Here is a 22,033-nt window from a genome sequence, read left to right as displayed (position 1 = left end):
CCCCAAGTTATGAAACAAGGACTCTATTACTTATTCAAGATTATGAATCAATAAATCACCTTTCTTATCTGAGATTCAGTTTCATCATTTATAAACTGGTGAAAATAATACCTGCCCCGCCCCAAAGAGTTATTATAAGGAATAAATGTTCTCATATTCATGAAAATGCTATTCAAATAGTTTTCTTATTACTCTTTCTGGTCAGGGAATCCTAAGTAGCCTATGTCTGATAAAGCATGATTCATGATATTGAAAAGGTTAGAACAACAACTGCAACAAAACACATCAGCAAGGTGGAAGCTGGTTGATGTGAAAGGCAGCTTCAGCCTCAGACAATGATTATAGATTATTTGGTGAACATTTAAAGGCTGGGGACATTGGACAATATGCTTGGTGTGTGGTTACAACGGCACTATACAGATGGTAGGAAGTTAGCGAATACTTTCTCCTTCTGTGGATGTCACGGTGGTGATGATGATTGTATCAAAAGTCATTGCACATGTGATTGCAAATGCATGTAAGTGCTGGTGATGATTGCAGAGATTTAGCCATTTTTCTAATGATACTCTCTGAGGTCATCTCATAGCTAGATGCACTGATGAGTGGGCAATTATTTTCCACTGATCTGCTTCTAGTCTTGGGTTTCCAATTTACTTCCTGACTGCAGAGCTAATCAGCAGATATTTACAGTGGAATCTTGCTCGTTGGCTGAACGCTGAGCCTGGCAGCTGTGTATGGAGGGCCACAGGCAATTAACCACACGGCTCTCTTTCAATGAATCAGTTTTGCAGGGACTCAGTGATGGGCTGATGTCTTATGAAATAATCTTGTGGGTTTGGACAGAGGACAATGGGCCTCATGACTCAAGACACATGACTACCTTAACTGTACAGTTACATTTCCAGGCAAATAACGAGAAGAGTCTTAAGGAAAAACCAGGTGAAACAGGATAATGACTGCTTCATCTAATAACATTCACCCTCAGTCTTTCAGACATCTCTAGTGGCAGTTAAAGCTCCTGGAGAAAATATATTGAGCTTTTCATACTGCTATGGTGCAATTTAGTAAGTGTTAGGCAGGGTGTCATATAGGGTCTCTGGGCCCACTACCCGCACAAGAACACAGGATATGGCTAGGCCAAAAAGGAACACCCATGGATCCATGGGTAGGGGAGTCATACCACTATATTCTCGCTGGCGACTGAGTTGGAGACACAGGAAGCAGGAGCCGCTCGATCCACAACCTGCCGTCTGCTTCTCTGCCAACCGACCCCACTTGCTAACCACAATCCGCACTTGCTAGCTCAGCCAGGGCAGTTATATCAGTGGCTAATGGCTGACCGGTAACAGCTGATGGCCAACTAGTCACAGCTGATGGCCACCTACTACACAAGCCAGCACCATTCCACGTGAGGCCGAGAGCCTGGAAACTGCTCTCCTGGCTCTGTCCCCACATAGTTACTAATATGCTTCAATAAATTAACTAAAGTTCTGGTGACAATTCACATCCTGCTTTATTTTAAAGTAACCTTCATTTCTCTGGGCTGTATAACAGAGCTGCAATGCTAATAAAATAATAACCCCTGGTTTAGCCTCCATAAACAAAATCACTAGAACTTTAGTGGTGCCCATTACCTCAGACTGAAACATAATTTTTTTCAAGGGCATCTGGGATCTGACCTGTACTCACTAGTTGTTAATATTGCTCCCTCCCTCTACTTCTGTCACCCTTATTGGGGTTCCTGGTGTCTGGGAGATGAGGCTGTTTGGTGTCTTGGCCAAAATCTGGTCTAGGAGTCAAAAGATGGGTTTATGTTCCAGCTCAGCTGTGGGGCCCTGGGTGACCACCCACCTAGATCTTCTGTGCTCAAGATTGGTTCACAGTCACCTTCTGTTCTCTTTACATTTTTTCCCTTGGCAATCTCACAGCTACAGCCATTAGTCTGCATAGGTGCAATAATTCAACTTCATTCAATAAACGTGTACTGACTGCTCGCTATATGCCAGGCACTGTTCTTGCTACTTGCGGAAACACACACACACACACACACACACACACACACACACAGAGCAGAAGATGGACAGTAAACAAGTAACAATAATTTAATAAACAAAGAAAATATATAGAATGCCAGAGGGTGATAATTGCTGGGAAGAAAAACATAGCAGGGAAAGGAGAATCAGTGAAAGGTGGCATCACTGTTATTTGAAACAGAGGGGTTGGAGGAGGCCTCGATGAGAAAATGATGTTTGAGAAAAGTCTTAAAGGAGAGAAAGGAATGAGCCATGAATATCATTGGAAAGAAAATGCTCCAAGCAGAGGAAAGAGCCAGGGCAAAGGGTAGAGGGAGTGAGCCTGGGCAGGCCTTTGTGAGGACTTGGGCTTTTACTCTGAGAAAGAAGGTGGGGGCATTGCAGGGTTTTAGCAGAAGAGCGGTCTGAGTTATGTTTTAGAAGGATTACCTTGCCTGCTGTGTTGAGACTAGATGGCAGGGGAGGAGGGAGGTTTGCAAAAACAGAAATAGCCCAACTTGTTAAGAGGCATCTACCATAATCAGGACAGAAAGTGATGGTTGCTTGGACCAAATAATCAAATTTTGGTTGATTTTTAAGGCACTACCAACAGGATGGGCAGGAAGACTCCAAATACACATTTCCAGTTGGTTTCTCTCCCCAGTGCCAGTCCCATAATTTTAAACTGTGCCTGGGCAACTCCATTTGGATATCTTTTTATATGCCCCTAACTTCCTCCCACTCTAACCGCCTCTCCTCTTAATAGCTTTCCCCCTGCACATAGAACCTTAGAATCACATGAAAGTCTTCCTCACTCTCACATGTAATAGTTGTTAATTTTAAAGATTCTGCATTACATTTGAATCCATACTTCCTTTCTAGCCCTAGTACCATCACTGTAGTCACACTGCCCTATCTCCCCCTGGAGGGCTTATTCTGGGCGAGGCCCTGCTGGAAATGTAAGGAGGTGTTGAATGTAGTCCCAGCCCTCCAGGTGGCTGGTTAATAATGTGATGAGACCATAGTGAGATAGGAAGCCTCCAGCTGGTCACACAGCAGACTCACAAGGCTTGGACCCCCATCCGCTGACCACACTGGGGAGGGAGATGGCACTTACAGCACCCACAAATGCTAAGTTGGCACAGGAGGGCTTGAGCGGTATCGCATCTCTATTAGATCCCAGCTCTTGCTGAATGCTTCCTTGACCTGCAGCTTAAAAGACCCATAGTCACTATCCCAGAGAAACAGGACTTGCTCTAGTGGAAAGTCCGTAATTTGGGGACTGACAGAACCCAGAGCTTGAGTCTCACCTATTTTCTCCAGGCCTTTGATGAGTTGCTTAATTCTCTCCAAGCAGGATTCCTGGAGTTTAAAGATAATAAATATAAAATGGCTTGTGCAGAGTCAGCATTTGATAAACAGTAATGAATATCATATGCCAATTCTTCCCTCTTCTGATTCACTTTTTATAGTACCACTAGATTCATTTTCCTAAAACACAGCTCTTGGATTGTTACATTGCCTGCATAGTAATTTGCCTTTTAAATAAGTCTCAGGGTAGTAAATGTAATGTATGTGTGTGTTTTTAAACTTTAATATATATTTCTTTTTAAGTTTTTGACATCCTTGAGGCTTTTCACTAATAGAAACTACCCTTTCTTCCTTTAAAAACAAGCAACTGGAAGAAAAGTGTTTTTCACCTTCTTTTTAGATAACTCAGTAAATTTGAAAGTATTGATTATATGCCTGAAATGTCCTTGAGTGGGAAATAGGAGTGTTACAAAGATGTAATATTTGTCTCTTGCTTTCAAGGGTCTTATAGTCCAATGGGAAAGACTATATTTATATACGAAACCATTAGAAACCATGACTGCAATGAGATAATCATTTGGAAAAATAAAAGAAATGAAAACCACGGAAGTCACAGAGTACCGAAGATGGAATAGATTAGGCTACGTGGAAGGTGGGGAGAGGAAATTCCAATTTGGATCAATAATGCTCTGTTCTGTTATCTTTAATGCTCTGTCTATTTGCCTACTGAACGTCTTATTCTGAAAATTCTGCACGGACACTGACACACTCTATTGAATTCAGAAATTCATTTTGGTGCCTTCATGCACCCCCTCCTGCAGAAGCCCTCAGCAAAAGCTAGCTAGGGAATTTCTGCTCTTCCTGTCATTTGCTGCTATCCCTCCACCCCCGAAAATAGGACCTGCATTAGGCAAACAAAGCCTGATAAAGAAGCTGGGGTCACATATCAGCTTTTCTTTCCTCTGGGAGTTTTCAAACACCCATGTAAAGCAATTTTCGCCATGGAAGCCAAACAGCTTTAGTTTAGAGTTCGAAGTCAGAAGATTCCTATTATGCAATTTGTTCCCACTGTTTTTCTCACTTCACATTGGAATGTTGATCTTAAGCAACTGTCTCTTCCACAGAAATACACAGGGCATCTTTTCACACAATATTCCTTTTTATTTCATTTGGCTGGGTAGCTTTGTAAAAGGGAATTTAGAACTTGTCAACTGAATCTTGGTTAATCTCAATTGAGCTTAAAGAGACCAGATTACTGTTTCCCTTCCTTTTCCTAGAAGTAAGTCCTAAATCCAGTCTTATTTCACACTTGTTGGACACAGTCTGGGTCCAAAGACAGCACTTTGAAAGTAGCAGAAAGCTCTTTTCTTAAAACCTACTGGCGCCCTCAAGTGGCATATTCCATTTCAAGTTCTTGAATCTAATGGCAACCCTTTCAGAAGCTTTGTTTCTTAGAAACTGGAGAACTTATTTTTTCAATAATCAAAGCTATCAGTTTTATTATCTTTTAAGCCGACTATTCAAATTTTCCCTTATTAGCCTTTGATCCCTGGAGCACTGGAGATATATCTTTGCTACCTGCTACATGAGAATAAAACTTAGGTGCACATATCAGTGCGATAGAGGACAGTTGATGGTTTCTAAGAACATTCTCATGGGAAGGGTGAGTTGGCTGTCAGAATAAGTGATTCATGCTGAGTTGAAATTTAAGCAAGGTGGGGATGGGGTACTTGAAAAAACAAGTAAATGCTTTGAACCTAAGTGGAGTGTGTTCTTCCTCCTACACATGCAATTTCAATCGCAAGAAGGTACAATCATTTATGCTTCACAAGATAATAAAATAGCACCGAATTCTTTGGTTTTCTCTGAAATGTCAGTGGTCAAGTTACTGGTGGGATGAATGAGCCACTGGGGTCATTATTTTTGAAGGCTGACTCTGAACATAAAATCTTTGAAGCATGCTAAGTAGATGGATTCAGAGCTTCCCACAGACTGGCAAACCATTCGCCAAACCTCCCATGCCCCAGTGCTAGTGGAGCCAGGAGGCTGATGGAAGACAGAGGAAGGCCAAGGGCCATCCATGGCTGGCCAGCCCAATATCTGTTTCGTGTGTATTTTAATACCCAAAGAATCAGCTCCCTCGAGGCTGGGAAGCACTGATCCTTCCCTCACTCTACCAGGCTGAGTGGTTTGATCAAAAGTCAGCACAGGCGTAGCCTGGCACATGTGATGGGCTGGGAGGGTAAACTGCTTCACACAACATCAGGCAGGGGAAGGCCCCAGAGTGAGTCTCAGGCTTACACTCTCCCAATAATATTGGCATTTTATAAAGACCCCACAGAAAGGCCACAGCAATCATCTGAGAGCTTAAGGAATAAGAAAGAAGAGTTTTAATAATGTCCCTTCATTGCTTTCAGAATAAAGGGTCAGTGTCAATAGGGTGTCATGGAGATGTATGCACAGGTAAGGAAGGTCATTGGTTTCATAGATACCAGAAGGATTTTATTTTTGCTAAGCTTATTGATGTTCCCCGGACAGCAGAGATGATGCCACTCTGCTAGTTACGGGAGTACAAGTTGCCACACTGACTTTGTAGATGAAAAAAAGCTGGAAGAGCCAAGAAAAAGAAAGTATGAGTTTAGGAAACATTTACTTGGCACTATAGAGAAAGAGTTCTCTGGTTCTCACGCTCCCTCTTCCCTGAAGTGTACTCTTGCCACACAACACTGTTTTCACAGAGTTAAGAGGCTGAACAGTTGTAGGGGTTTGATCATGAAGGGAGAAGCCTCATGCTCTCTATGCTTTCACATAAATTCATGTGTGTGGGGGAGGGGACAGCACACATAAAGGACAGCACATCCCTTCTAGCTTTTCCATAGAAAGCTGAGCAGACAGGGGGGAAAGGACTGAGACCTTACATTCATTGGAATGTAAGCTCGTGATTCACCTCGGTCACTGGAGGGCACCCCTGTGCAATTATCATGGCCCGCAAGGCCAGCTGACTTCAAGCTGGAGATGCAGCTCCAGATGTATTGCAGGATTTCTCAACCTCAGCACTATTGATATTTTGGACCAAATAATTCCTGTGGTGAGGGGGCTGCCCTGTGCCTTGTAGCATGTGTAGCAGCATACCTCGCCTCTAAAATGCCGTTAGCCTGGGCCCCTTGCCCCCAGTCATGACAAAAACCATCCCCAGACATTGCCAAATGTCCCCTGGGGGCAAAATCACACTTGATTGACAAGCAATGGTGTATTGAATATTGGGTCTAGGCATCAGTCAGTCCATTGTCCTAAGACTCAAATCTCCTTTCCCCCAAATCTTGTTTATCCTGGGTCAGTGGACAAATGCGTTAAAAAACACAAAAGTTGCTCTGGCCACCATCTGCCATCATTTCCCAGTTAAGCTCCAGATACAGGGCTCCCAGTTTGATGTGATATAGGTGTACATCCGGCCTTCTCTCTGCCCTGTCTGTCCCCCTCTCCTCAAAGCCTTGTCCTCCAGCTCTGATGACAAGTGCAGACTATTACGTAGGAGGTGAGGCATTTTGTTAGCTAATTTATACTAAGCTTTGTTTTTCATCTGGAATACTTCTGCATCACCACACTGAGGGATAACACATTTAAAATGAGAGAATTCCTCATTTTAAATCTAGTAGTTTAAATCTAGTAGGTGTAGTTTAAATCTAATAGGTGTAGTTTAAATCTAGTAAATGCATCTCTAACAGCAGAATTCCAGGCACGATAGTGGAATCTGCAAAATGGGGATATTAATACTATTTATCTCATAAAGTTATAATGAGGGTTAAATGAGTAAAGCACTTAGTGCCTGGCAAAAAAGTAAACACTGTTAAAAATACTAGTTGTTGTTATTATTATTATTATTATTATTATTATCTATCTAATAGACATGTTTGGGAAGAGGTAAGCTTGCCTGTCAACTTCCTATAAAACTATTCTTGTCTCTAACATTTAACCTCCATGCTGTGTCCAAATACCTGGTATAGACCCACCCATAGAGTAGAGTTCAATGTTGAAAATGGATCCACTTTGAAATCTTCCCCTTTGAAGTGATTTTTGGATGTTCCATCAAAAATCAGTGAATAAACGAATGCATGAGCTATAAAGAAAATAGAAACAAGCTTCCAGTTTTTGTGTGTTTGAAGCACCTATACATACCATGCCACTATCTAGAATATCAGACATAATTATATAATTAATAACCATGTGGGCCCAGTAGCGGGTAATGAGAGTAGAGGGGAGTATAAGGTATATGGGAGTGACGAGGAAGGAGATGTAGGCAACATCTCACATAGCAGTTTGCTGGGCAGGGTACTTGGGGACTGGTGGCAGTTGAGTATGCTGAGCCTTTATTTTGGGTGCCGGGGTGTTATTGTGTTACCAGGAAACAGCTGCCCTTCAGTCAGAGTCCCAGACTCTGTGCAGCAGAAGTTTCACATGTGCCATTCTCAGAGCAACATCTGTAGAGTCTGAGACCTCAAACTCACGCAAAGACCAAGCAGCCCTTTCTGAACCTTCCAGTCACGCATTCACGTTCTTGATGGGCTCTGCAAAGTGCTCCATGGAGAGCAAATGAACTAAATCACAAATTTTGCTGAGCTGGAGAAATCGGAGCCATCATAAAATTGCATAGCTGTTGCCTAATTTTCTTAGCCCCTTCCGATTCAAGCAGAGGGATGTGTGTGTGTGTGTGTGTGTGTGTGTGTGTGTGTGTGTGTGTGTGAGACAGAGAGAGAGAGAGAGAGAGAGAGAGAGAGAGACATACAAAAATTGATTGCCAATTGTTTTATATTGGAAGGAAGATGAGGGCTACCCATGAGTGACGAACATTAGGGTTTACTTCTATTTTAGCAGCAGACAGTTGATGATATTGTCTTTGGATTAATTTAATTTACTTTAAAACAATTTGCATAAGCTGTGATTTTTGTGTACAAGTTAACCCCAATCTTCATCCTTTAATAACCTTTGAAACTCACAGAGCTATTGACTAGTTATACAGAATCCTAAACAGAAATCTAAAACTCAAGAGTAGATTTCTTGACACTTAACGTACGTATTCTTATTGCAAGAAAACCCGAGAGGGTATGTTAATTATCATAAGAGAATGTATGATAATTTTAAGTGGTGAAATTCACGGTGTGAGATAGCATTTGATGGGGAGTCTTGTCCAGGACTCATTGTCCTTGAATGAACAATGCTTAAGAATCTTGCCAAGCCCAAGACTTCAATAACTGCTTTCCAGATCTAAAATCCTTTTACCCTGCTTCTACTGGCCACAAAGGGACTTTGGCATTGAACTTGACCACAGAGATGGGCATTCATTCACCTTGGGATGGGCCTTTCATGTAAAGGTGGTCATGTGAACAGGGCAGAGAGTGGGACCTCTTCTGACACACACAAGCTGGGGGACTGAATTGTGAATTTGGGTAGAATTTGTCCCTGTCATTATTCTGCAACCTGGTAGAGAGCTTGTGGTGAAGGGAATGTCTAACCGAACCCACTTAGAACCACCAGTGGATCAGCCTCTGATATTTACCAAAACAGAACTGGACATTTACTGAATGGCCAAATGGACTTTGGCCAGTTTGCAACAGTGTAAGCAGCCCTCCTAGGGCAGCTCTGGGGTTGGGATTCTGGTCAAGACATTTTTGTTCAAAAGTCTCATTTGGGAGCACAGGCTTCCCGAGGAGGGAGGACACTAGGCTCCCCATTCTGTGAAGTCAATGGTGAGTGAGCCATCATCAGGAGGGTCTCTTGAAGTCAATGAAGAGCCACAGAGCAACAGTCTCCCTGGACAGATGCTGTGAGTTTGTCAGTAGTTTCTGGGCTACTCCTTTATCAGATGACATTTTCCAAGCAGCCGAAGACGGTGGATGCCTAGCAGATGCTCTGGCAGAGTGTTTGGCACAGGGCTGTGGGTATGGGAGGCAGCATGGCATCATGCCTAAGGCTTTGGTTTCAGTGGGACTTGGCTTTTAGTCCCGAAGTTCTTACTAGTAGCAGTGGAAGAGAAACAGGAAGGAGATTCGCTCCTCATCCTGCAGGTTCTTGAGTCAGAGCTCCCTCTAGGTAAGTGTTCTTCTTTCTCATGATGTAGAACAGAAGCTGTCACCCAATTGCTGAATAGGAAGGAGAGATGATGGGGTTACAGGGCTAGAGGAATGAGAGAATTGCAGGTATATTTTAATGGTGTCACTTGAAATGCAACCTCCCACAGTTTTGACAACTGTTCCTGTAACTCTGTGGCCTACAGGGGACTTCTGTGTGGCCCATGTTGATGGACGCATCCTGAACCTCATATTGGCTGAAGGAAGTGTCTCACACTGCCCTGAGTCTCCAGAGCCATCTCTCATAGGAAACAAAAGGAAAGTCCTAGTGGCTCCTCTCTGCTCTAACTTTCTTCCTTCACTTTAAGGCCTTGTTACCAGGGGCTGTGGGAGGCCAGTCCTTGCAGTGGCTCTCACTGATCGGTGTTTCTGTAGGGGACCTTGAAGAGCAAGGTACTTAGGGTGGCTGTCTAGTGTGGGTTGATTTTTCCTTATTACTCCACTCCACACATATCTGGTATCTTGCTGTTCCTCAGCGCTTCAAGTTTCACAAACTGCTATTTAGAGAAAGGAAATAAACTCTAGTAAAATGATAGGTTGCTGATGTTTGCTTAGGAAGTGCTGCAATCTCTTTAAAAAGTATGTAATCACCATTCTTTCCATATGGCCTTTTGAAGTTTGCTAATTTATGACTACAGTATTTCCTATCCTCTGGTGAACCCTAGATTTCTCCTCCCCCGCCTACCATAAGGGCCCTCATTCCCACCTGTATGTCACAAAAGTCCCACCACAGCCCTTCTCACAAGGCAATTCTCAGCTGGGGGGAGGGGGTGTGTGTCTTAGGTTGTATCAGTATGTGAAGGAAAGTCTGTAATTTTGATGTGTTAAGGATCTGAGCTGTTGTGCTCACCCAACTTCTAAGCACTTCCACCTCTCCTTCCCGCAGAGCAATCCTCACTGTAAATTCGGAGGCTGTGGTCTTCTTTTCCACAGAGGAGTAAATGAGAGGAAGGTGGCAGAGGGTTGGAGGTGAGGACAGGTCCCATGGGCCTTACAGGGCACTGGGAGGATGCTAGCTTTCCCTTTGAGAGATGCCTAAAATCACACGCTTTGCTTGTCTTTTTACCTACGTGTCCCACAAGCAGCACTGATGGATATCATTTATCCGCATGCTATGCAGTCATCAGAACTTTCAAGTCTCTTGAATTCCTAGCCTTTCACTTCACTTACCTAGAAAATTTCCAACCTTGGGTCAATATTATACTTTGCCTTTTCTGTATTTATTGCAGGGTCTACAGGAGAAAATGACACAGTTGTGTGGGTTGACAAAATGCTAATTTCTCTCTCTCTTTCTCTCCCTCTCTCTCTGTATCTCAATTATATTGTGACTCTACATATATACATCCAGTCACAATATAATCTATTATTCCAACTGGGACACTGGTGAGAGTGAATAGATATGATGAATAATTACATCAGGACGATAGTCATAAACCAGGACTCTCTTGTACACACCGGGAGTAATGGTTAACCTATTTGCAAAGAATTTTACATAACAGGGGGGAAAGGAAGGAAGATAGAACCCAGGATAATTCCAAACCTTCCAGGCCCCTGTTGAACCCACTTATACTTTGCCGGCACCTTTCATCTATTTCATAGAGAAAATTTACGCTAACAAGCTCAGTTCCCTGCGCTCTGAGCTATAAACTCATATAAACCATATGCCTAAGTCCATCTTCACCTCCTCTCCTCTTGTTCAGGACAAACTTCCACTGTATCTGGACCCATCATCTCTTGCCTCTTCCAGGACCCACCTCTAGTGTCCCCTCTCTCTCCTGTAATGTTCCATCCCTCCTTCTCCTTGTGTTCCCACTTAAAAACAAGCTTTAATCCTAAAAATCCCTTTCCTGATATAAGAGTCCTCTCCCCCTGCAGTTTTCCTACTCTTCAACTCAAACTCTTTGAAGCACCATGTGCACGTGATATTTCCTCTTTGCATCCCATCCATTCAGGGCAGTATAATTTCTGTCTCCTGCTGGGTTATCGAAGCTACTGTTATCCAGGTTAGCTTTATCTAAGTGGCCAAAACCACTGGACAATTTTCGTCTTTATCTTACTCGACTTCTCTTGATGACTTCAGTTTTGTTGAGTGTTCCTAATGAATTCTTTTGACTCCTTCAATCTCCATGGAACTGGACTTCCTGGTTCTCTTGGTGCCTCTGAGGCTGCTCATTTGTCTCTCCTCTGTGGTCAATTGCCACCGGTACAATACGTGAACCACCATATGAAGATATAAAATATTAATAGTTGGCTGTTTCTCCTTCCTGCAGATGGCACCAGAGACACAGGATCAAGAGTAGGCGGGCCGGGAAGGGGCTGTGGAAAAGCTGGCGATGCTTGTTATTTCTGACTTGAAAATCTTCAGTGCTCTGGATCTGGAGAAGCCACGTGACAGAGGAGTCTTTTTAGTGTGAATTTTTTTTTCAAGTCTCACCCAGTTGTGGGGCAGAGGTAGGACTGAGTCACATGTGTAACTTGCAAAAGGGGGAGGCCAAATGCAGCGGTAAATGGTTCTTTGGAAAGTAGAGTTCAACAATTTAAAATCAAGGTTCTAGTTCTAAGATTCCCCAAAATAGTTTCCTGTGGCTTCTTATATTTCTTTAACTAGGGTTACCAGAATGAGGCTTTGTATTAGAAATGCAAGTGAAGCAGAAATGTGTCTTCCTGTCACGAGGCCTGCTGCCTGTTGGCATTGTGTCTGAGCCCCCGGGGCTGTTCAGGGGGGAGAGGGGGGCAATCTCTTCTTTTCTGGTTGCTGAGACGTCCACAATGTCCTGTGGACACATAAATGGCCGTAAACTACCCTGGAGCTTTGGGACTCAGCACAGGGCTTCGTGTGGGCTTGTGTGGAGCAGCTAACCCCAACAGCTGGCCATGTGGACCCCTCGTCACTTGGTGGGTGGCTTTACATCGAAGACTGTGGCCTGATGGAGGCTTGATTCTGAGTGATGCTACACAGGAGACGAGGCTGTCAGGAACAGAGGATTCACCAGCTGTGGGAAGGTTACAAGCATTCCCGTTGTGACTACAGACAAGAGCCATCTTTCTGTGTTCTGTGTTACTGAAAAGCCTTTGTAAAAGTTCATTTGTTCAAGGCATCGTGGAATGTCGGAGCTGGCAGTAACCCCAGAAGCCAGCTAGCCCAGCCTTCTCATTCTTTTTCTTTTTAATACAGGTTTCGAAAGGCAGATAGTGGTTTGACCCCCGTAATTGCATCAAGCTATGTGATTCCAAAATTTTTGACATTCTTTCAATATTAAGCTATTCACTGCTGACAGCTAAACAAGAAATGATAACCAGGTGAAACATGAAGGGTTTTTGAAGCTAAATTCTTCACACCATCAGCTTCCAGGACATCCCCTATTTCTTTATTAACCCATTGCTAACTGACTTCTGCCCTCACCTTCTACAGAAACACTTCTTAAGACCTCATGTCCTCCTTCCTCCTGGGCTCTTACATTGACCCATTCGTCAAGGTCTCACTAGACACCAAAAAGGGCTCTTGTTCCCCCCATGTTCATCATATATGACCTTTGTTTTTGTTAGGGCCCTTTTGGTGGGATTCTGTCCCTGGCAAGCAAACTAGTGTGGCAGAGTAACTTTTTTTTAAGTGAAATAAATCTCAGCATCCCTCCACACCCAGCTATTTCCTTTTCCCCTTGGTCTTTGCATGTCTGAACAATATTCTTCAAGGAAGGGATGTCTCACTTTGCTTAAAAGCAACAGGGAATAGTTAGTTAGTAATCCACAATGCTGCTTACCATCATGTGCTGAGCACATTACATGGATGATCTCATTTAAAACATTCCAATGGACTATACCATGTCCATTTTCCAGATGATAAAACTGAGGCAGAAAGATTAAGTAACCTACCTTGCTGAGTTGTGGAGCTGGGATTTGAACCTCTCACCATTCACCCAGTCAGGGGTTGTAGAGTCTACATGAAAAGGCTGCCTCCCTAAATGATGAGGCTGTTACTATTTAAACTTGGGCCTTGGGTGTTAACTGACCTCGAGGAGACAAGGGAGGTAAAGGAGACTAGGTTACTTCAGGGTCAGACTGGCCTCACTCAAGTCCTCTGGTTTCCAAGTCCTTAGCCCCCAAATATGTCACAGCTTCACGTTATTAGCTGTCGGTTCTCTTTTGAGGTGGAATCTCCTAGAAAGTTTTTTTTTTTTTTTTTTTATCTTCCTACAAGTTGAGGAAGAGCAGAAAACATGCACTCTTCCCCACTTGGATAACATTTCCCATTTTCTGCTTAGAGCAACTCTCTTGAAATAGTTCCCTTAAGGGTAGGCAGAGCCCCCTGGCCGGGATGGGAGAGTCTGTATGTGCTCCAGGCCGTTGTGCTCCCGTCAGTGTGGCCTAAGCTCTATGGGCTTCGCAGGGTAGTGAAGGACCTCCTGGTCACTGGAGATAATTGCTTCAGCTGGACATGGGTCTTTGGTTGGTGACTAAGTTTGGCTTAGTGAGTGAGGAGTCATCTCCATGCGACTTACTGGTCCTGTGACTGCCACAAAATCATTGCATTCTTTTAAAAAACTTTTTGTTTTCAATTATAGTTGACATTCAATATTGTTTTATGTTAGTTTCAGGTGTACAGCATATTGGTTAGACATTTACATAATTTATGAAGTGATCCCCTCCCCCCAATTAATCTAGTATCCACCTGGCACTATACACAGTTATTACCATATTATTGACTATATTCCCCTATGTTGTACTTTACATCCCCTTGACTATTTCATAACAACCAATTTGTACTTCTTACTCCCTTCACTTTTTCCACTTGTCTCCCCAACACCCCTCCCATCCAGAACCATCAGTTTGTTCTCTGTATCTGAGTTTGTTTCTGTTTTGGTTGTTCACTTATTTTGTTCTTTAGATTCCACATATAAGTGAGATCATTGCATTCGTAATGCCTCTTGGTTCAAAGTTTTGAGAAGCAATCAGCTTTGACATTCTTGTTCCCCAAGGTCATGTCCCTTAGACCAAAAACCCATCCTGGTTCAATCACATGGGGTTAGAGGGTGAGGGGTCATGTAAATCAGACATAGCTGCTCAAGTCGGTCGCATCTCAAAGGTATATGGGTTTGACAGTTCCAGATAAGAGTCTTGGGCCCAGTTTCAAATTCACCTTTGTTAAAATCACTGCTGTACGTGTCTCATACCCTTCCTCTGTGTTGTTACTTCCTTGAAAGCACGGGGTCTAATTCATCTCTCTATGCACCGTGATATCTTTTGTGTGCCTTTTGCATTTGGGAGAGTTCAATAAATATTTATTAAATTCATTCATATCTTTATTCCTGTACTTTCATTTCTGTATACCTTTATTTCTCTATATTCATTCTCTGCTCTCTATATTTTCATTTCTGAGTGAACAGAATTCAGGTTAAAATATGAATAAAATAATTCTTATTGCTGGGGTATGGCAGGGGAGTGTCAGCAAAATGACTGAATTTGAGTGTGACTCCTACGTAGATGGACTTTTCTGGCCAGACACTATAAAGTAACATCCTTAGAGTCACGGTACCCATAACTGGGCTTTCCCTAACAACTGAGTATCTTAATTTCTCATTTTAAAACCTTCTTAACTGCTATGGAAATTGACTGGAGACTACATTCAATCTTTGAGTATTTAAGTAATAGATTAGAACCAATTTACAGAAGAGAAGCAAGTGGTACTCTGCAGGGAGATAATTCCTAGCCTTTTTTTCACATTTTAAATGATTTTTCTAAATTAAAAGCCCCAAGTTTATTAGCAATCACTGCCTTGGTCTGAGTAAAATCCAAACATTCCAAGTTTCTCTGTGTGATAATTAAAAGAGTTCTATTTAAATGGCACAGCTGTCCTGATGCCAATGACGACAAATTAGAATCATAAAATTGTGAGCCTGAAGAGAGTTTACAGATCATGTAATCCATCCCTTTCATTTTACAGAAGAGGAAATTGATGCTAACATAGGGTATATGACTTGTCACCCATCTAGAGGCAGAGCTACAAGTCCCACCCACCTGATCCAGGGGTCTTCAGCCCCAAGAAAGTCAGAGCTACTGTGGGCAGTGGGGGGATGCTGGAGATTACTAACGTGGTGTGATACTGTGATTTATAATGAGTTCAGTTGATTTCTAATTTAGTTCAGTTTATGTGGAGCTGTAAATGGTGAGCGAACCATAGTGGCTAAGACGAACAGGTTTGTGCATAGTCTGGAAAATTGATCCTTTTTTTGTGTGGTTCCCTTTTTAGCTGCTTGTCAGCCCAACGGATTGCTCGTTTCTTGCTTGCCAGTCAGACAAAACTGACAAAGTGCACAGTATTTTTAGGGGGGAGGGGAAAGGACATAAAGGAACTAGAAGACATAGATGAGTGAGGCAGGGGTAGAAATTCCACCAAACCAGGCAGCTTTACGGGTTCTTGCAAGGGTCCTGGGGATCCCTAGCCAGACTCTTCAAGCTACTCTGAAATTCTGTCCTAATTTAGTTTGAAGCTGAAGAACCCACAGAGGAGAAAGGAATGGTATGACATGAGGCACTTGACTCATCCACATTAGGCACAAAACCATTTCAGATCTCAGTGGGATCTGTCTGCTTCTTTGGCCCTTGGCTCCAGGTTAGGACCTCAAAAAAACCTTAATTAATCCTCACACCAACTCTAAGAGGTAGGAACTATTGTTATGCCCATTTGCAGATAAGAAACAGTGTGGCAGTCATGGTATCAAGACCCTGGGAGGCTAAGGGACTTGTCCTGGGACACCCAGGTAAGATGGATACAAAGCCAGTGGCCATATTCTTAACTATGACATGGCTGCTTCTAGATCAGAAAGTCTCAAGAAGCTCCTTCCAACTCTAACACTTTTTAGTTTTGTGATTATCTAAGTATGGGGAAGAGGGTCCCCCAACTATCCACATTAAGGAGCAGGTTACTGTTGTGGGCAAGAAGAGCTCAGTCCTGCAGGAGACTGTTCAGAACCCCCTTCAGAGGTGTCCCACTCTAGAGCTAGGAAGCGTGGATATTTTCCCACCAAGTTCCTTTTGTCACTGGTTGAGAACTGCTCCTGTAAGAATCCACTTTTGCCTGCCTTGGGACTACATGGGCAACCATACATGGGCCAAGCATATTCCTAGACCTAGAGTCAGCCCCCCATGCAGATAGCTGCAGGAGCTCGCAGGAGCAAGTCAACAGTATGAGTGCGAAGGGAATCTGAACTGGGGACAGACAGTATCCTTGACACTCATGCTACAAGTCCAGCATCAGTCAGCTAGATGTCTGCTCCTCATCTCAGGGCTTGCAAATTTGTGGCCTGCAGAACATACACGGGAATTAGTGTGATATAAAAGCATGGTTGGATTAAAGATAATTACAAAGCTCTTCTGGTCCCAAGTAATGGAATCCAATCCGTGCCAGCTTAGGTTAAAGGGGACTTCACTGACTCATGGAACCAAATTCCAGAAAAGATAAGGGAAGAGCTGGCACCCCAGCCCATGCTGTACATCTTCGCTGTCTGCTCTCTTTTCTTATTATGGTCTAGCTTCTTTGAAACAGCAGAAGACTTGGCTACCTATAGCTTCCCTTCTTCCCTTCCAGAAAGGAGCAGACCCTCTTTCCTTAGAAGCCTCCCTGAAAGTTTCAAATTGGAACTGACTGGCAGGGCTCTGCATCAAGTGCCATCCCCTGACCAGTCACTGTAGCTTGGAAAGGTCATGAGAGTTGACCGGCAGCTCCCATTTTCAACACATGGTGGGGGGCAGGATGAGTGGAGGAACTAAGAAGCAGTTCGCCTAGAGAAGGAGTGTGAGGCTCCCAGGAGCATGGAGGGCTGCTGGGCAGAGGAAACATGTCTGCTGAGGAGCGAAACAAATCACAGATTATCTGCTGAAGAAAAGGTCAAACTGGATTCTATGCTTAAAAAGCTGTTTATTACAGAACTCAACTAAGAAAGGGCAAATGAACTAATCTTTAATTTTATTAGGAACAAAAAATGTCACTAGCATTGATTGCATTTTTAGCACATGCATTGGCATTTTGTCAAACACCAATGTTGCAGAGAACACACAGAGGGGGAAACGTGGCCCAAAGAAGCTGATCTAGAAGGCCCTGGACTCTTTGTCAAATCCAGTTTTATCAGAAGCCTCAGACCTGGGTGAGGCTTCTGCCTTCTAGGAGTATGTGTCCCAAATCAGGCTGTGAGAGTTTCTGCACATGACTTATGGCCTTGAATGATTCATCTGATAGATAGTTGCTCCCCAAATTCAATGAACTACTTTGAGGGACTGAGTTTCCAGGCTCTCGACCTCACGGGGAAAGGTGTTGGCTCGGTTATTAGATGGCCATCAGCTGTAATCAGATGGCCATCCGCTGTGGCTGGGTGACCATCAGCTGTTAGCAGTTAGCCATTAGCCACTAATATAATTGCCGTGGCTACTCTACGGGGTTGGCGGAGAAGCGGATGGTGGATTGCAGCTAGCAAGTTGGTTGGCAGAGCAGATGGCAGATTGCAGCTCCTGCCTCCTGTGTCTCCAACCCAGCCACCAGGGAGAATATAGTGGTATGACTCCCCTATCCATGGCTCCACTGGTGTTCCTTTTTGGCCTCACCATGTCCTGCATTCTTGTGCGGGGAACTGGACCAGAGTCCCTACATGACAGGGACTGTCCTTTAAAATAAAAATAAAGCTCACATTTGAGGATTGATTATGTCGTTTTCTCCTCTCTCATTCTTACTCATTCATCCAACACATATTTGCTGGTGTCCATGCACCAGGAACACACTGGGGATACAGCAATCAAAAAATAACCGCCTGCCCTCCTGGAGCTCATTCTGGCCAGGGCCACTGGCGGCCTCAAAGCTGTGTTAGGGTCCTACCCCCTCTAGGAATCCTTCTCCCTCCTCCCAACTCCTCCAGGCTCCGTTTGTCACCATCGCCTGCTCGCACACTTAACTCCATGGCAGATCGTGCCCCGCAGGGCGAGGGCCACGTACGCAGTGTCCTCTGGCGCCTGTGTGGGTGCTGGGACCCTCGCACCAGAGCCGTCTGATTTCACCGTGGGCCGGAAGGCCGCGGATCCTAGAGTGAAGACGAGAGCTGATGAGGTGCAACAGCTGCAGGTTGCAAAGGGCTCTCTCCGCCCCGGTCCAGCCCCCGAGCTGGTTGGGGGCGGCGCCCCCTTGCCAGACTACTGGTCAGGGCCGCGGGCGGAGAGGGGCCGGTGCAGGTAGCTCGGCGGCCGCCGGGAGCGAGCGCTGGGCGCGGGGCCGCCGCGGCGGGATGGGGCGGCTCGGGGCTCGCTGCCTTGTGCTGCTCGCCGCCTGCATGGGGCTCTGCGGGGCGCGCGGGGCGCTCGGAGGTACGCGTCCCAACTTCCCCTCCCCGTCCCTTCCCCGGCCGGCCGCGCGCGGGGCCCGCTAGGAGAGGGCGGGTGGCGAGCAGAAGGTAGGGCGCGGGCAGGGAGACCTCCCCCTGTGCTCCCGGAGCCCCAGAAACGCTGCGGCCGGGCCAGTGCTGCCGCGATTCCGACTTGAACTCTCGGGCCGGGCGTTCCTTCCTGAGCTGGGCGCCCGGGGGAGGAGACTCCTCGGTCCTGCACAGTGGCTTCGGCGCCGTCGCGGAAAACTTCCAACTGCCGGCTCTGTGCGGCCTGGCCCCTCCGGTTCCGGCCAGGCGTGGAGCCCCAGGGGAGGGCCCTGTACCTGACCTCCGCGCGATCCTCGCCGCGGAGTTGGGGTTTCAAAGCCGGTCTCCTGGTTGTACTCCAAGTAGCAGCATGAAGGATTCCTGCTGTCCTCCCTTCTGATCCTTTTCAGCTTTGCCCCTTACTCAGGCCCCGTGTGAGTTACTGGGACTCACGTGACCATCACAGGTTTGGGGACCTTAAACTCAACCCCGAAATCCTCTGATTGCTGGCCTATTGTTCCATAAATCCCTCTACATGTTCGCTTACATTTTCTGTGCCCAATTCGCTGTTAGTGCTTTACATTTCCATAGTGCTCTTTAGAAGTCAAAGATTACTAATCAAATCTAGTTACTGAGACTTTCATATAATCGAACCCAGCACTTGGGCCTTCCCGCCTTCCATGGCTCTTTGAAATTTAATTCAGTTCAACAAAAGACTTCCTTCGAGCCATTTTTAGAACACATTCTTGATCAAAGGCCTGTATCTCTTTGTAGTGGTCACATTAAATTCTGGACGCTTATTTACTTTGTTTAGGCGCAGACAGGGTCACTGCTGCCGACGACGACGCCTGAAGGTTTCACTAGGAGCTGTGGAGTAACGTTCCAGCGGTGACTAACCTGTAATAGTGACTGCCTCCCTCTTCCCTGTGGCCCCGGGTCTCATTCTAGTTCCTCCAGCTCTGCCCCAGTCCTGCTGTTTCCAGGGCCCTTCCAGAGCTCCTCCCTCCTCATCTTCCTCCTTCATTCCTGGTTCTTCCTCTACCCCTTCCCCCTCCACTTTCTGCCAGGCAGGCAGGGTGGATTGGGCCAATCAGGGAACTGGAAGTCTGAATTTTTTTTTTGTAATTTGATTCTTTGGTGTGGCTTTGAGGGGGAAAGTGTGAGCTGCAGGCCAGAGATCTGAGAGGACATTGGGGAACAGATTGGGTGTGATGGACAATGAGCCCGAGATCCTGATGGTCAGTGTATGGTGATGAAAAGCCCATGGCTTTGGAGTCAGATGGACTTTGGGCTTCAATCTGGTGCTATCATATATTCTCAGATTGACTTTGGGAAAGTTACTTCACTTCTCTAGGTCTTGATTTTGCATCTGTAAAATTGAGATACTAGCTTCTTCAGAGAGTCTTGAATAAAATACTGTGTAAGACTTCCTAGCAGCATGAGGACTACTCAATAAATGTTCCCTCCTTTCCCACTCATTACCCTCTTTCCTCTTCTTCTGTGCAATTAACTAGGGTATGAGGCCAAGAGCCAATGGGTAAGATATCCACTTAGGGGGTTCCAAATGTTGACAGAGGAGATTTATTGAATAAAAATTACATAACATATACTTTAACACATATACTGTTCTTCACCCATGGCTCCAATTGCATGACAAATATTGATACTGAGGTCGTAACAAAAGCTACTTTGGAGCATTTTGGAGAATATTTTCTTGAGTGTGTGATCAGCCAGATGTGTGATCTGAATTTACGTTTCTTCCTTATCTCTTTGTGCGATTCAGTCTGTTGCTTTGAAGAATCTAATTGTCAAACTTGGTTTCTTAGAGGACATAGGGTGATGTGTCCTCCCTTGGCGAGTCTCACCACAGCAGAAAGCCACCTTTGTCTGGTAAACAGATTGTCTCAGTAAGAATATCTTCAGTATACATCCCCAGCATATCTCTATTTGCAAATCAAATATCAGTACTGTCACTAACCACTTTCTCAAGGTACGGTATACACTTAATACTAGACATGTTGTCAATTGTTCAATAATTTCTCATTTTTCACATACCTTCTTGTCAGTTTCTTTGCATTATTTATATATTTAATCTATGACTTGTTTGCAGGAATTTTTAAGTCATCCTGACCCTTTTAAAAGGTTGAAATTAAAAAATAAAAGACTCAGAAATACAATGGTGAACATATAAGGGAAAATAGAATCATAAAATTTAATGTTGAATTAAGCAGTGAGCTGAGTGTTTGGATCTCCAAATTGACTTGAACCCAAAACTGCTTAAAAATGGGTGTGTTCACAGTTAACAGCAATTCAGCTGGTTTATGGGTGAAAAAATGGTTGAAGTTGTTCCCGTTGAACTACCAGGGAAATTCTCTCCTTAAGAACATTCTTTAAAATTGTTGCATTTGCTGGAGTTTTTTCATTTATTTTTTATTTTGTATTTTAAGTAAATGATCCTTTTTGTGAGGATTTGTTTAGTTATGGAGAGGTAATATTGTCAACCCAGTTAATCAGGCAAACCCCCATGTGGTGTGTGACTGAATGGGGAAAGAGAGGGAGAGAGAGGGAACCCTGTCAACCCTTACCCCTTGTAGAAATTCTTTTCCCTTAGGGAGACTTGTGTACCCAGTAGGTGAGACTCACATGCCAACACGATGCCAATCCATCTGTAACACAGAGATGAATAAAGCTTCAGTTCTTTCTTTTTTAGATACCCCCCCCCCCCCACTGCCAGAAGTCCTAATATTTTCTTCTGGCTCTGCAGTGAAGAATCCTGGCACCTCACTTGCCATTTCTGCCTGAAGCCGTGGTGCCCAAACCCACTTACAGTGGCCAGGGAGTCATGGTGGGGCTAGCAGCAGCTGGAGTGGCAGGGGGTGCTGTGGCGTGGGGACCTGTGGTGCTGGAGCATCCACACCCCACTCATGGGTGATGCTCTGTGGGAATAAAAGGGTCCCAGAGTAGCCTGAGTGGCTGACTTATGTAGGGAAACCAAAAAGCCCAGGTTTTTATTTCAAATCTCTTATTTAAAACAAAATTAACTTAACCAAAAATATAGCTGTATAGGTTACACAAAGCACAAACAAAACTCATACCCTCTGCTTCTGGGGTGTTTTCCAATGCTACTGCTTCATTCACCTCTGTATTCCCAGCCCTTAGTGCAGTACCTACAAATGATAGGTATTCAATAAAA

The 22,033-nt window shown here is 44.5% G+C and overlaps 1 protein-coding gene across 1 annotated transcript in view; it reads left to right on the top strand.

Annotated features, from left to right (window-relative positions):
* The first annotated feature begins 18,002 nt into the window (after positions 1 to 18,002).
* LOC117025366 (chondroitin sulfate proteoglycan 4-like) overlaps positions 18,003 to 22,033 on the top strand; it is a 55,455-nt gene continuing 51,424 nt past the window's right edge. The window contains exon 1 of the mRNA XM_033111277.1: positions 18,003 to 18,793. Coding sequence (XP_032967168.1) covers positions 18,535 to 18,793 — 259 coding nt within the window. The 5' untranslated portion in view covers positions 18,003 to 18,534. The remainder of the gene's footprint in view (positions 18,794 to 22,033) is intronic.

Source organism: Rhinolophus ferrumequinum, chromosome 7 (assembly GCF_004115265.2).
Source record: "Rhinolophus ferrumequinum isolate MPI-CBG mRhiFer1 chromosome 7, mRhiFer1_v1.p, whole genome shotgun sequence".
NCBI lineage: Eukaryota > Metazoa > Chordata > Mammalia > Chiroptera > Rhinolophidae > Rhinolophus > Rhinolophus ferrumequinum.
This window is presented reverse-complemented; position numbering and strand designations above follow the sequence as displayed.